The 12,172-nt window shown below is 35.0% G+C and overlaps 2 protein-coding genes across 2 annotated transcripts in view; both read right to left on the bottom strand.

Moving 5' to 3' along the window:
- LOC101886704 (zinc finger protein) overlaps window positions 1–12,172 on the bottom strand; it is an 846,922-nt gene that overhangs the window by 402,444 nt on the left and 432,306 nt on the right. The window lies entirely within an intron of this gene.
- On the bottom strand, window positions 220–11,788 carry LOC147844815 (uncharacterized). Its single transcript, XM_087249496.1, has 3 exons — window positions 11,552–11,788; window positions 11,241–11,390; window positions 220–2,453 (listed from the first exon to the last, which is right to left on the bottom strand). The coding sequence occupies exons 2-3, from the start codon at window positions 11,323–11,325 to the stop codon at window positions 1,795–1,797; spliced, it is 744 nt and encodes a 247-aa protein (XP_087105622.1). The 5' UTR covers window positions 11,326–11,390; window positions 11,552–11,788; the 3' UTR covers window positions 220–1,794.

Below are 12,172 nucleotides of genomic sequence, written 5' to 3'. Positions count from 1 at the left end.
TGGGGTAGCCAACACAACAACTTTTATACACCCAATGATGAGTAATGCAGGCATCCAATCAGGATTTACCACATACTCCAATCTGGAGTCTTGGGATCATCACAGTGTATTAATATTGTAAACTTAATACCCGTCACTCTGCCTACATCATAAAACATTCATCAAGTTTGTATTCTACTCAAAAAAGTAAATGTAGTAAACTAGAAAGAATCTTGGATCTAAAAGTAAAGAAACTTTACTAATAAAAGCTGCAACACAGGACAATTGAATGGCCTTTTTAAACTTTAGGCCCTGGTATACTGGAAACTAAACGTCCTGGAGCTCCACCCTCTTTGATGTGCGGTGTCTTCCCAGTGATTTGTTTCTCATTCAGGGAGTCAAACAGAGAACACCATCCAAAACAAAAGTAGCTACATCAGGGGTGGCCAATCCTGTTCCTGGAGATCTACCTTTCTGCAGATTTCAGTTGCAACCCTAAACACACCAGTCTGTAATTATCAAGTGGATTTCAGGTCCTAATTAATTGGTTCAGGTGGGTTTGATCAGGGTAGGAGCTAAACTGTACAGGAAGGTAGATCTCCAGGAACAGGATTGAGCACCCCTGAGCCACATGAATACACTGGAGAGTAGAGTACAGATGTATCCGCACCAGTACAATCACTTGCAAAGAGATTTTAAGCCACAGAGGTGCTGTTTGCCAGATGTTTATGAAACTGTTCTTCTCTCATTCACCATTACTGTGTTTACGGTAAACGCGAGAAGCGAAACACATTTACAACCCCACCTACTGCAGTGTAGGAGTGTTGGAAAACAGTATATCGTCACTCAGCCTTTTCAAACATTATTCAGACATGAAACATCCTGTGCACATGAGAAAATGTTTTGCTGCATTCATGTCATGTGTGCAACTTTTTGTTCAAGTGTTTCTTAAGCTGCGCCAAATGAGCAAAACACTGTAGACACTGATCAGATCAGTACGGTTTCTCTCCAGTGTGAATCCTCTTTTCTGTTTGCAGATGGGTTAACTGATTAAACCTCTTGTCACAGTGCGAACACTTGTACGTTCTCTTCAGTGTGAATTGTCTGGTGCAGTTTCAATTTTGGTACTGTAACAAAAGTCTTCTCACACTTAAGCATATATCGTTTTTCACACCAGTGTGGATCTTCATGAGTTCTTTAAGGTTTGCTGATTGGATGAAACTCTTCACACACTGAGTTCATGTGTATGGTTTCTCTCCAGTGTGGGTCTTCATGTGTTTATTAAGGTATTTGTACACCAGTACAAAGTTAGTTGTCAAATAAATTATAAAGGAAGATTATTTTGAGTTTAAGTTATTTAATCATCGTTTCTGAAGACTGCAGAGTGATGCATGAAAAAATGACTTTAAATTTTTTTAAAGCATGTTGTGATATATGTTAAAATGTGCCCCCAAAAGTACAAGTGACCCCTGCCTGCAAATATTCAAAAGGAAATACATTAATCCAATTCAAATATATAAATTATAAAATGACGTTTACTTTAAACTTTAATTATACTGTTCGTTAAAATTATTTTAAAAGAGTGTCAAATAAAAAAGATTTCTAGAGTTACCATAAATGTGGCTTAAGGGTATTGGTTCAGGCTCCGTTTTGGCAACAGTATTATTTTAAAAGTATCGATTAAGGACCGGTATCGAAACTAACCCAAATGATACCCAACCCTAGCGATTGGTCCATATTTTGAATTTCTGCCCATAGAGTTCGTGTTTTGATCTACGATTGGTCTTACACAGTCAAGTGATGTGATTTCGCAGGTCAGAGTTCACCAATCTTGTACTTTGCAAGGCAGTGAACTGCGAAACTTGACGCACAAACTTGCGTTTCCGGTCTAAAGCATTTGCGTGCATATGAATGGAAGTCTACGGGGAGAAAAGTGCATGTGAATGGTTTCTCTCCAGTGTGGATCCTCATGTGGTGATTAAGGGATGATGAGCGGCTGAAACTCTTCCTACACTGAGTGCATATGAATGGTTTCTGTCCAGTGTGGATCCTCATGTGGTGATTAAGGTTTGATGAGCGGCTGAAACTTTTCCCACACTGAGTGCATGCAAATGGTTTCTCTCCAGTGTGGATCATCATGTGTTGTTTAAGGTGTGATGAGCAGCTGAAACTCTTCCCACACTGAGTGCATGTGAATGGTTTCTCTCCAGTGTGGATCCTCATGTGTTCATTAAGGTGTGATGAGCGGATGAAACTCTTCCCACACTGAGTGCATGCAAATGGTTTCTCTCCAGTGTGGATCATCATGTGAATCTTAAGATTGTCTTTTCTTCCTAAACTTTTTCCACACTGAGTGCAGGTGAAACGATTCTTATTTCTCCTTTTCAAAATATCATCAGTCTCTAAATGAGTTTTTTCCTCAATTTTGACATGATGTTCCTCATCTTTACTCCCCTTATTCTCTTCAATTATGTCTGAAATAAATAAATAAAATATCAGTCTTAAACTCTCATCAATAAACTCTCATCAAAAGCTGAAAAGTGAAAAGACACTGGAAACATTGACTAAACACACTCAGTGATTTTGCTGCACATTAAATGTAAAATGAATCAGATCATATTTTGTTTGGTCCATTAACATGTACACATTTAAGCAGATTCAATTCAATGAACTTCATGAATTGAAATGGCCATTACAGTTTAAAAGAAAGAATGGTGTTACCTTCAGACAGAATGAAAATTTAATTAGAGGTGTTCCCATATTTAACTCTTCTTTAAAATGCCCAGAAATATAAATTGCTCTGATAATCAGTGTCAGCTTTGCACATGACTTTGTAGTTCTGACTTTATTTACATTGTCATACTTTTCTCATGTGGGCAGTCGGTGGAATCTGTGCAATATATTATGCAAATAAATTTAATTTTGATAAATAAAATTATTCTCAAAAGTCACATTATTGTATGTGCTGTGAAGAACAGCCACAATCAAGCCACTGTAAGTATATTTATGTTAAAGATAATATGTGCAATTTATATATTATTATAAAATTAATAATGTTTTGTTTAGGTACATTGATACAGCTACTATCTTCTTATGATACAAACACAGATTAAATAGATCTGATCATGTAAATATTTGTACTAACCATGCTGCACATTTTTATTAACTTACAAAAACTTACATCTGCTCCCCTGTGTAAAAGACTTTTTTTTTGCTCGAAACTGGATCAAAAAATCATCAAGAAGCAGTGTGTAAAATTGAAACTATTGACACTCAACCTTTAGCAGTTGTGCAATTAACAATGTTTTTTTTTCTTCTTATGTTCCTGCTCCCAGCTGTTTCTACCATTTACTGATGGTAAAAAATAGTAACTGAAGTGACCTTTAACTAGTATTTTGCACTTTAAAAAATATATTTTGTTTATTCAATTAAGATATTTTTCAGGGTCTTAATATGTATTCTTTAATTATATATATATATTCTTATGTAAAAGGTTCACATTTATGCAACCCATAGTTAATAAATTGGTTATTTCCATACTTACTGTTGCTGACTTTTGTTCTCAGTTTGATCTAGCCGTTCATAAATTCCACTCAACGAAACTGGTAAAAGAAAAGTATTCTTGATTTGTGCTGATATCGGATTTGCATTGGTTCGTACTGAAGGCTGCAATATCGGTATTGTATCAGAAGTTAAAATGTTGTATCGGGACATCCCTATTGATTATCCCTATTTGCGTCTCAATAAAATTATAAAAAAGCACATTAAAGACTATACACAAAATAAGACATTCACAAAGGTGTATCTTCTGGAAAAACACCAATTGACGGACGCTGCTTTTGGTTTTTAAAGAATCAAGCAGTTAAAAAAAATCTAATTTGCAGAAGAGAAATTTAAAAAAAATTGCAAAAAGAAAAAATTAAACATCTGGACTGTTAAAAAATTCTACTTAATATATTCTTTCGACTCCAATACAACAGTTAAGTTAATTATTAATGACGGAGTGTAAAGCTTGCGTGCTTCAGCAGAGCGTCCTGCTGTTTTATGAATGAGGAGACGGAGAGAATGCGCAGTTTAGTTTCACCTCAAGATATTGAAATAAAAACTAACACTGAACTGCTCATCACGCTCAGAGTTCAACTAAAATGTACAATTGTTGTTAGTCGCACCCGCGGGAAGCACAATGAACCTAACAAGCCATTCTTTAAATTTGATATTCTTGAAGTATGTGAAAAAACTTCAGTTGCTTTTTCATGTTTGTCGCGACACTCTGCTTTATAACTTATTACTTTTATTACAATATTTACACTTAGCTTTGTCATCGTTTTTCACCACATGTAGCCACTCTGTTGAGCACATCTTGCGCTCCATCTCTAAACAAATGTTTAAACTATTACTGAAGGTGCTCTCCAGCGACAAAGTTTCTGGCAGAGTAGCAAGTGGAAAAATGTGCATGCAGAAATTAGACAAGAGAAATCAAAATTTAAATTATATATCAACTGTGGGATTCTTAGCATCTAATCACTGCCCGTTTTATTACAAGGTATTTTTTTTTATAGTTGTGGCTGTAATCATTTGGATTAAATTACCCTCAAAATCCTGCTCATTTAAGGCATCATTTTCAGCAAATTATGATATAATAAAATAAATGAAGTAGCCTACCCAGTATAAAATAACAGTAGCAGACCTAACTTTATAGCTATAGCTCGGCAAAGTCAGCACGGGTATAAAAACAGGTGGTTTTATTCCCGATGAGAATATTTATTGTTGTCAGACTTCACTTTTACATAAATACACCTGAGTTAATCAATCAAAACTCGCAGCTAATCAGAACAGCCTGTGCGTGTAGCATCTCGTCAGATCATACGGAACTGACAGCCAAAATCTGAGGTAAATCTTAAATGAAGCAAGACAAGAGTGCCTGACTCTCTTGCGTGTGTAGTTACAATAGCAACCCAACATTCTCCTCAGAATTTCCAACAAGCTTACTTTAATAAGCAATTAATGCAGGTAACAAACATGAAGTACAATTGTGGTGGAGCTATGAGACGAATGCATTGAGTGACTGTCAGGAGGCATGGCTATGCAGGACGATGGTGTGTGTAAACTCGCTTTCAGAAAAGAGAGACAGAAAGCACTTACTGCTGTGGGGCTGCCTCTGATAAAAACAAAAAAAAAAAAACTCTTAAATAATGTAAAGAGGTTTAGAAAGCACAGCTGATATTGCTTTTTGATCCTGTGGGAAAGCAATAATGAACCGGTTAAAATATTTCTGAATAATATGTTGAAAAACTACGTTTTGACAAAACTTTAACCCACTTTGGAACAAACAATCAGGGCTGAAGCCCAACAACCTCCCGTGCCACTCCTGATCAGGTATAAACACCAACCTATTTGTTGTTCAGAGTCTTCATTTTTAATTTTGCAGGGTTCTGGATCAATCATGTTTTTGCTGTCCTTCAATAAACATTTTACTGGAGCCTGATGGGAATATTCCAGTGTTTATAGCTGAACTGGAGGAGAAGACAATTATTCTAATGATATGCTGTGGCTAAAATGAGAATAGTGATTTTTTTGCCTAAAATAAAGATCAAGATTTTCTCACGATTCTGCAGATGTAAAATAAAAGTTATGAGTGCATGGGCTATTATTATTGTTATTCTCAAACATGCCGTAAAGCGCTTTGTGTAGCTGTACTGTTGGTTAAAATACTACATTTTGTATAGACTTTTTTTTGGGAAAATGTACTTCTACTACAATACATTACTAATAAATTTTTAATACAGTCAATTTAATGTAAACTTAAAATTACCACACTCAAAATCAATTTAAGTGTTAGTGATAATAATGCAGTGACATTAAGTGTACTTAAGTACAACTTTTGGAAAAAATGTACTTTTACTACAGTACATTACTAATAGATTTTTTCTATATTAACTTATTTTAAACTTAAGATTAGTATGTAAACAGTGTACTAAAAATCAACTAATGTTTAAAGCATTTAAAGCACACTTGAAAAACACACTAGTAAAAGTTTTTTGGATGTTTTTTCTTTAGTGTACTTAATTGTAGTACACTAAAAATTTATTCAAGTATTACTGGTATTTAGTAGGGGTGTAACGATACACAAAAGGCATGGTTCGGTTCGGTTCACGGTTTTGGAGCCACGGTTCGGTTCGGTATGGTTCGGTTTCTGTTTGCTGTGGGGTTAGGGTTGATGTCATGTTAACAGCAATGCTAAGGGACAATTCACTTAATAACAAGAACATCTTAACTTTTTCTTTATTAACTTTGTCATCGGATTTTTGGTACAGTCAGGATACCCGAGTAAACAACTAGAATTAAATAAATACCTCCAATATAGACTAGTCAGAAAAAAACTATTCTCTGTAGTGCAGCCATCTTAACTAAGTAAACTAAAATTAAATAAATAACTGCAGTGTAGACTAGTGAAAGATCTTCTTCAAAAACACCATAATATCCACATTCTCCGATGAGAGGCTTGATCTCTGTGCAGACACAGACGCTCATTTTTGATTATCTATGGTTTCATTTAGATAGATAGGTTTCCGTTTAAATTAATGAAAAATATACATATAATGTGTTTGTAAAGTGTTTTTTCATGACATATTCACCAGTAAAATACATTGCGGTTGTGTCTGAAACTAATGTTAGGGTTGTAGCCGGCTGTATGTTTGCCTCCCGTTCTCTCTCTCTCTCTCTCTCTCTATGCCGGTCATTTATGCACTGTAGGTCCGCCTTAACGACAGCTGCTGCCTGTCATTTGTGTAGGTCCGCCTTTTTGACAGCTGATTGGTCAGGAGACCGATCTATCATCATTTGGCGACGCATCGCGGGAATGTAAAAAGCTTGTTAGGAAGAGCGGGAGAGAGAGCGCTTTTTCCTTTGATCTCGTTTTTCGTGTATTTTTCTGACATGATTATGATTTTCGTTTATTTTGCTTAACTTTCGTTTGGGTAAAATTATTTTGCATTACTTTTGCCCACTTTAAGAAATTTTGTGAGGTTTGTACATTTTTAATTCAATTGATTTGTATATTATCCGCTCCTTCCCGACAATATAGCTGTATCTCCTCAAGTTCACTCTTAGTGTAAGGTGGATAGGGAAAATGTCATACGATTTCCATTTTGCAAACACGTAGAAAATGTATTGTTAAAGACATCAGGTAAGAGGTGAAGGTCATCTTTGTTTATTTTATTCAGTATAGGGAAGAATGCGGCGCTCGGTGCTGAAGACCTTTTTTTTCTTTTCATCAGTTTTAGCGAGGTAAGAGGGGTTATTCATGAGTTAGAATTGTTTTATTATATTTATTTCTTTTGTTTGTCTTCACTATCACCCCCTTGCTCGAGATTAACTAATTTTTGTTTGATACTTTTGTATGAATTTGTTACTTTATTATATTATTTTTTTAGTGTAAATATTTCTGTTTTTTTGTATATTTGGGCATTATTCTGGTTTTACTTTTGTACATTAAATCAATTTTGTTGGCAGTTCTGTTGCTTACACCCTCACATTGTGAAATTACCACACTTTTTAAATGTTTTTCCTTACAAGTAAGTTTCGTGAAACTTGAGACAGACAGGCGTGCGCTTTGTCTAAGACACGAATTCTATTTCTGTACTCCACTGGAAAACCAAAATGTTTCCACACAGATGACTTAAATGTGTCTGGGGGATCTGCAATCTCAGTACTATGTGAAGCAGCCGTCCTGCGTCCAGTAGTAACGAGTGTGATGCTTACTCAAGTCACATGACATAACATGCACTAAAATACTAACTTTAGAATATAATATTTAGAACAAATCCTCATCATTACTAAAACAATTTAATCAAATATGATATTAAAGATGTGTTTAAATTGGTTCAATTAGTTAGAGACAAGTGACGTCAACCTCAACAATGGGCAGCAGGGGGCGTGAGAGTACCGCGGTACGCCATGAGAGTTTCGCGATACGTATCGTGGTTGGTGTATCGCGATATTTCGGTTCGGTTTTAATATCGTTACACCCTTAGTATTTAGTATACTTCTGTCAAGTGTACTAAAGTCCTACTGAAGTATAAACATACTTTTAATTAGTATATTTATAGTGTAAAACCATCAAATTTTTATTTAACACAAAAAAATAACAATGTACTAAAAATGTATTTGCGGGTATTTAACTGTATTTTAATTGCATTTAATTATATTTATGAGTTAATTATATTAATTATATTTTTTTTCACCTGGGTGAAGAAAGCATAATGAGAAACAGCTTCTGTTTTTAGGATCTAAAAATTCATCCTTTAAAAAAATCTCAAGCAAAAAGATTCCAATGACGCGCCTGCTGGTACGTGAAGAATGTGGTCAATACTGACGAACAGGGGCGGACTGGCCATCTGGCAGACCGGGCACTTTCCCGGTGGGCCGACGTAGTTTTTGGGCCGGGCTGATCATCGTCTTATGATCTGATCGGCCCATAAAAGGCTTAGCAGCCTATCGTTTTTTTTTTCTGCCTTATTAATTGACACTGCTGTGATCTGTGACTATCTGAAAGTAGATTTTTTTTTTCCCGGACAGACAGACCGGGCCGGCCCATGTGACACTCTGCAGCCCATTGGTTCTTTTCTGTATTGAGATTGGGCTGGCCCAATCACAAACTCCTATTTTGCACTCCATGTGAGCGTGCGTCGTCTGTGTGTATTTGTTAAAATAGTCGAGAGTCAGAGAGAAGAAACGCAAGGGAGGCGCAGAGAAATCGCAGGAAATACACCGGCGTTTCATTTAGTGAGTCTGAAAAGTTCTCCGTTCATTCTAGTACACGGCTAAAAACGCATATCACGTGCCTACACACATGCACACTCTCTGCCAAGAGCTGCAGCCAGTAGTTTAGCGGGTGAGCATAAACCCCAGGTGAGAGTATAGTGCATGTCAGACAGTTCATCTGCTGGATGATCTCATCTCACTATAGTTGTTAAACGTGATATTGAATTCATCTTGTCTCTAACAATTCTTATGTCTTTTGAATCACTTGTTCTCAGTTAACTGTTTTGGCTGAGTGCAAAAATATGCTAATGTATTAATTTATGTAACCACATACAGTGATTCTGCACATTGACTGATTGCTTACCTTTATCGTTTAAATTTAATGTTTGTTATACTGTTATAATGAAAGGAGGCAGTTATATTTAAGCCCTGTTTTGTTATAAATATGCAGAGTGAAGATGACGCTCATATAAATATGCAGCTACACAAGGCTGTTTGGTGTCTGTTAATCATAATATCAAAATGAAACAAATTTGACTTATTATGTTTTGATTGTTTAGATAGTGAAACAGCAAGCAGGATGAGGTGAAAGAGGTTATAAAGTACACTATTCCCTTTGAAGATTTACCCATGCATTAGCAGGCAGTTTTTGTTATGTTTATTATTGAATATAGGCTGAGTGAATAGTGTATTGAATAAGCTAAATTGGCTGTAGTGTATGAGTGTGTGTGAATGAGTGTGTATGGGTGATTTCCAATATTGGGTTGTGGCTGGAAAGGCATCTGCTGCATAAAACATGCTGGAATAGTTGGCAGTTCATTCCACTGCGGCAACCCCTGATAAATAAGGGACCAATGCAAAGAAAAATAAATGAATGAATAGAGTATTTTTTAGAACTCAACAAATATCTTTATGGACAATATACAGAAATTAAATTGAGATTAAAGTTTGTATTTATTTATTTATTTCATATATATGGCTTTTGTGTTTTATAGAATATGAGTTGATAAATATATTGGACGTGCATAGATGGATAGCATTTTGATTGAATTTAGTGGGCCGCTCTGGCCCAAAATGCCAGGGCCGATTTTTTGCCCCAGTCCAGCCCTGCTGACGAACGTCACACTCAGATGTTTGCATATCATCAGCATGCTGTAATCAATTTCTTACGCAGCAAAAGTCATTTTTAGACTAGTTTGTTGGCCAGTTGTAGTCAGTGCATTGCTAAACGTTATTGTTTCACTATATTTGTTCATTTTGTATCACATTGTCCCACAACAACATCATATAGTTTAGAATACTGGACAATGTTTTATAATCATTAATTATTTTAGTGTCCATTTCATTTAGCATATTTCAAATTGGGGGCATCCACGTTTTCTGACATACTTTAAACCAGGGTTTCTGCAGGTGTCACCAAGTTAAATTTAGGACTTTTAAGTACAATTTCAATATGAATGAAATTTTAGACTCATAAAGGTCTAAAGGCCAAAGAATTTTTCAGATGGCCCAGATAGAAAATTTAAATATTTTAGATATTTCTTAGCAAAAGATCTTAATTATTGTGTAAAAATAAGCAAGCTTTATTTGTATCCACACACTTTTTTTTCCAACATAAACTTTATTTAAAATAAAAAACAAATCAACAAATGCTTTTAAAGTTTTAAAAACTATAATTAAATAAATTTATGGAGCACGTTTAAATGTTATTGTAAGGAAAATGATTAAAGCATTATAATAAATAGAGTTAAAATGACCTTTTTGAATAAAAAGTTGAAAGTTTTATGGAGATGGATTGTTGGTGATTGTATGGGTTTTGACCAGATTGGGTAACAAAACATGAACAAAGGAAAATGAAGACTTGTCTATAAAAGATTTAAGACCTACAACAAAATATTTCAGTAAATTTAAGACTTTTTAAGGCCTGAAATTTGGATTTTGGAATTCAAGACATTTTAAGACTCCGCAGAAGCCCTGTTTAAACACAATAGCGCTGGTAATTAGTTATTAAAATAATCATTTAATTCTAGATACTATCTGTGAGAACTAGTAACAACTACTAGAAACAAGTTTAAAGCCATAAAGAAGTCGGAATTATGATCCTTACATATGCAAATGGAAAGTACTAAGCCAACACTATCACTGTAATAGCAGATATCTTCTATGAGAATACTGTAGGTCAAATATCGTCAGCTCAGTTAAACTTTTTTTATATAGCGCCTTTGCTCAGAAACCATTTACAAACAGTAGAAGAACGAGAAAAGCAAAAACCTTAAGAAGTAGAGAAATGGGAGACTAATAATACAAAAAATAGCGACAAAACACCAAGAACAAGTAACAAGAAAGAAACTGATTCCTGTCTTTCAATGAGTGCTTATGTGCATATAGGAGAACTAGGCAGCACACTCAGGGCTGCAAGGTTTAATTTATTCTTGTTATTAAAATATATCTGAATGAGGATCAAATGACTGAGTAGGTCTTTGAGAATGAAAACTAACCTGTTTGTTCCTGCAGATCTTCCTGTTTGACTGTGAATGTTTCTTCAATCTTCACATCTTCACTCTCCTCTTTAATAAATACCATCTTTATAACAGTGTGGAGATCAGTCGCTTCAACAGGAGTTTTTCTCTGTGTTTGGACACTTTATCCTGTTTAAAATAAACAAAACAATAAAAATGTTCGGTTTAAAATGAATAAAACAATGAACAAAAAAACAAGAACGAGCTGATTAAAACTAGTAACGTAACTACTTATATATAGTGATGTATACTTAGAATGGAATGACATTATGTTATATAATAAATCGAACCTTCATTAAAACACTTTTTCTGTTGTTCAAACAATAGCCCCACCACTGGGAGTAAAATAGTATTACGTTGTATAAAGGGTTAAAATAATATTGTCAACAGCAGGTACAAAATTAAGCACTGAATGAAAAACTGAAACTTTAATCAATCGCTTTATATTTGTGTAAACGCTTTAAAACAAACCTTTCTCCAGTCAAATAACAGTGTAGGAGCGGCGCAGCCTTATGACGTCACACGCCAAGCCAAAATAAAAGTCTTTTTTTGTTTAGCTTTTTTGACACTTACCTTTGGAGTAGGCCCAGCTCCAGCTTGGAACTTTAGGGTGGGCCAAAACAAAAACATTAAAAAAATAAACAAATATATATATATATATATATATATATATATAAAGCTTAAACTTAAGACTTAGCCTGAGCGTTAGCCTGCCCTGTACCAGGTTAGTTTCAGCATAAGTTGCCAGGGTAACTAAGTTTGAACTATCGTAAATTTGATTTATGAAACAGAATCTGCCATTAATAAACCTGACTTACCAAGCCTGGCTTTTTCTGTAAGCTAGTTTTATGGAATAGCCCCCTGTTCTCTCTTCCCTCTGGTATTCTTATCCCCTCCATTGGTTCATCATT

This window comes from Danio rerio, chromosome 4 (assembly GCF_052040795.2).
Source record: "Danio rerio strain M-AB ecotype USA chromosome 4, GRCz13ab, whole genome shotgun sequence".
Taxonomy (NCBI): Eukaryota; Metazoa; Chordata; class Actinopteri; order Cypriniformes; family Danionidae; genus Danio; species Danio rerio.
Note: the sequence above shows the minus strand (reverse complement) of the source record. Positions and strands in the feature narration are given on the sequence as shown.

Bases quoted from the DNA above. Each gene is read 5' to 3' on its own strand.
- LOC147844815 (XM_087249496.1), bottom strand. From the start codon at position 11,325: ATGGTATTTATTAAAGAGGAGAGTGAAGATGTGAAGATTGAAGAAACA. The intron at 2,454-11,240 runs GTTAGTTTTCAT...TATTTATTTCAG, and splicing joins AGATCTGCAGGAACAAACAG to ACATAATTGAAGAGAATAAG.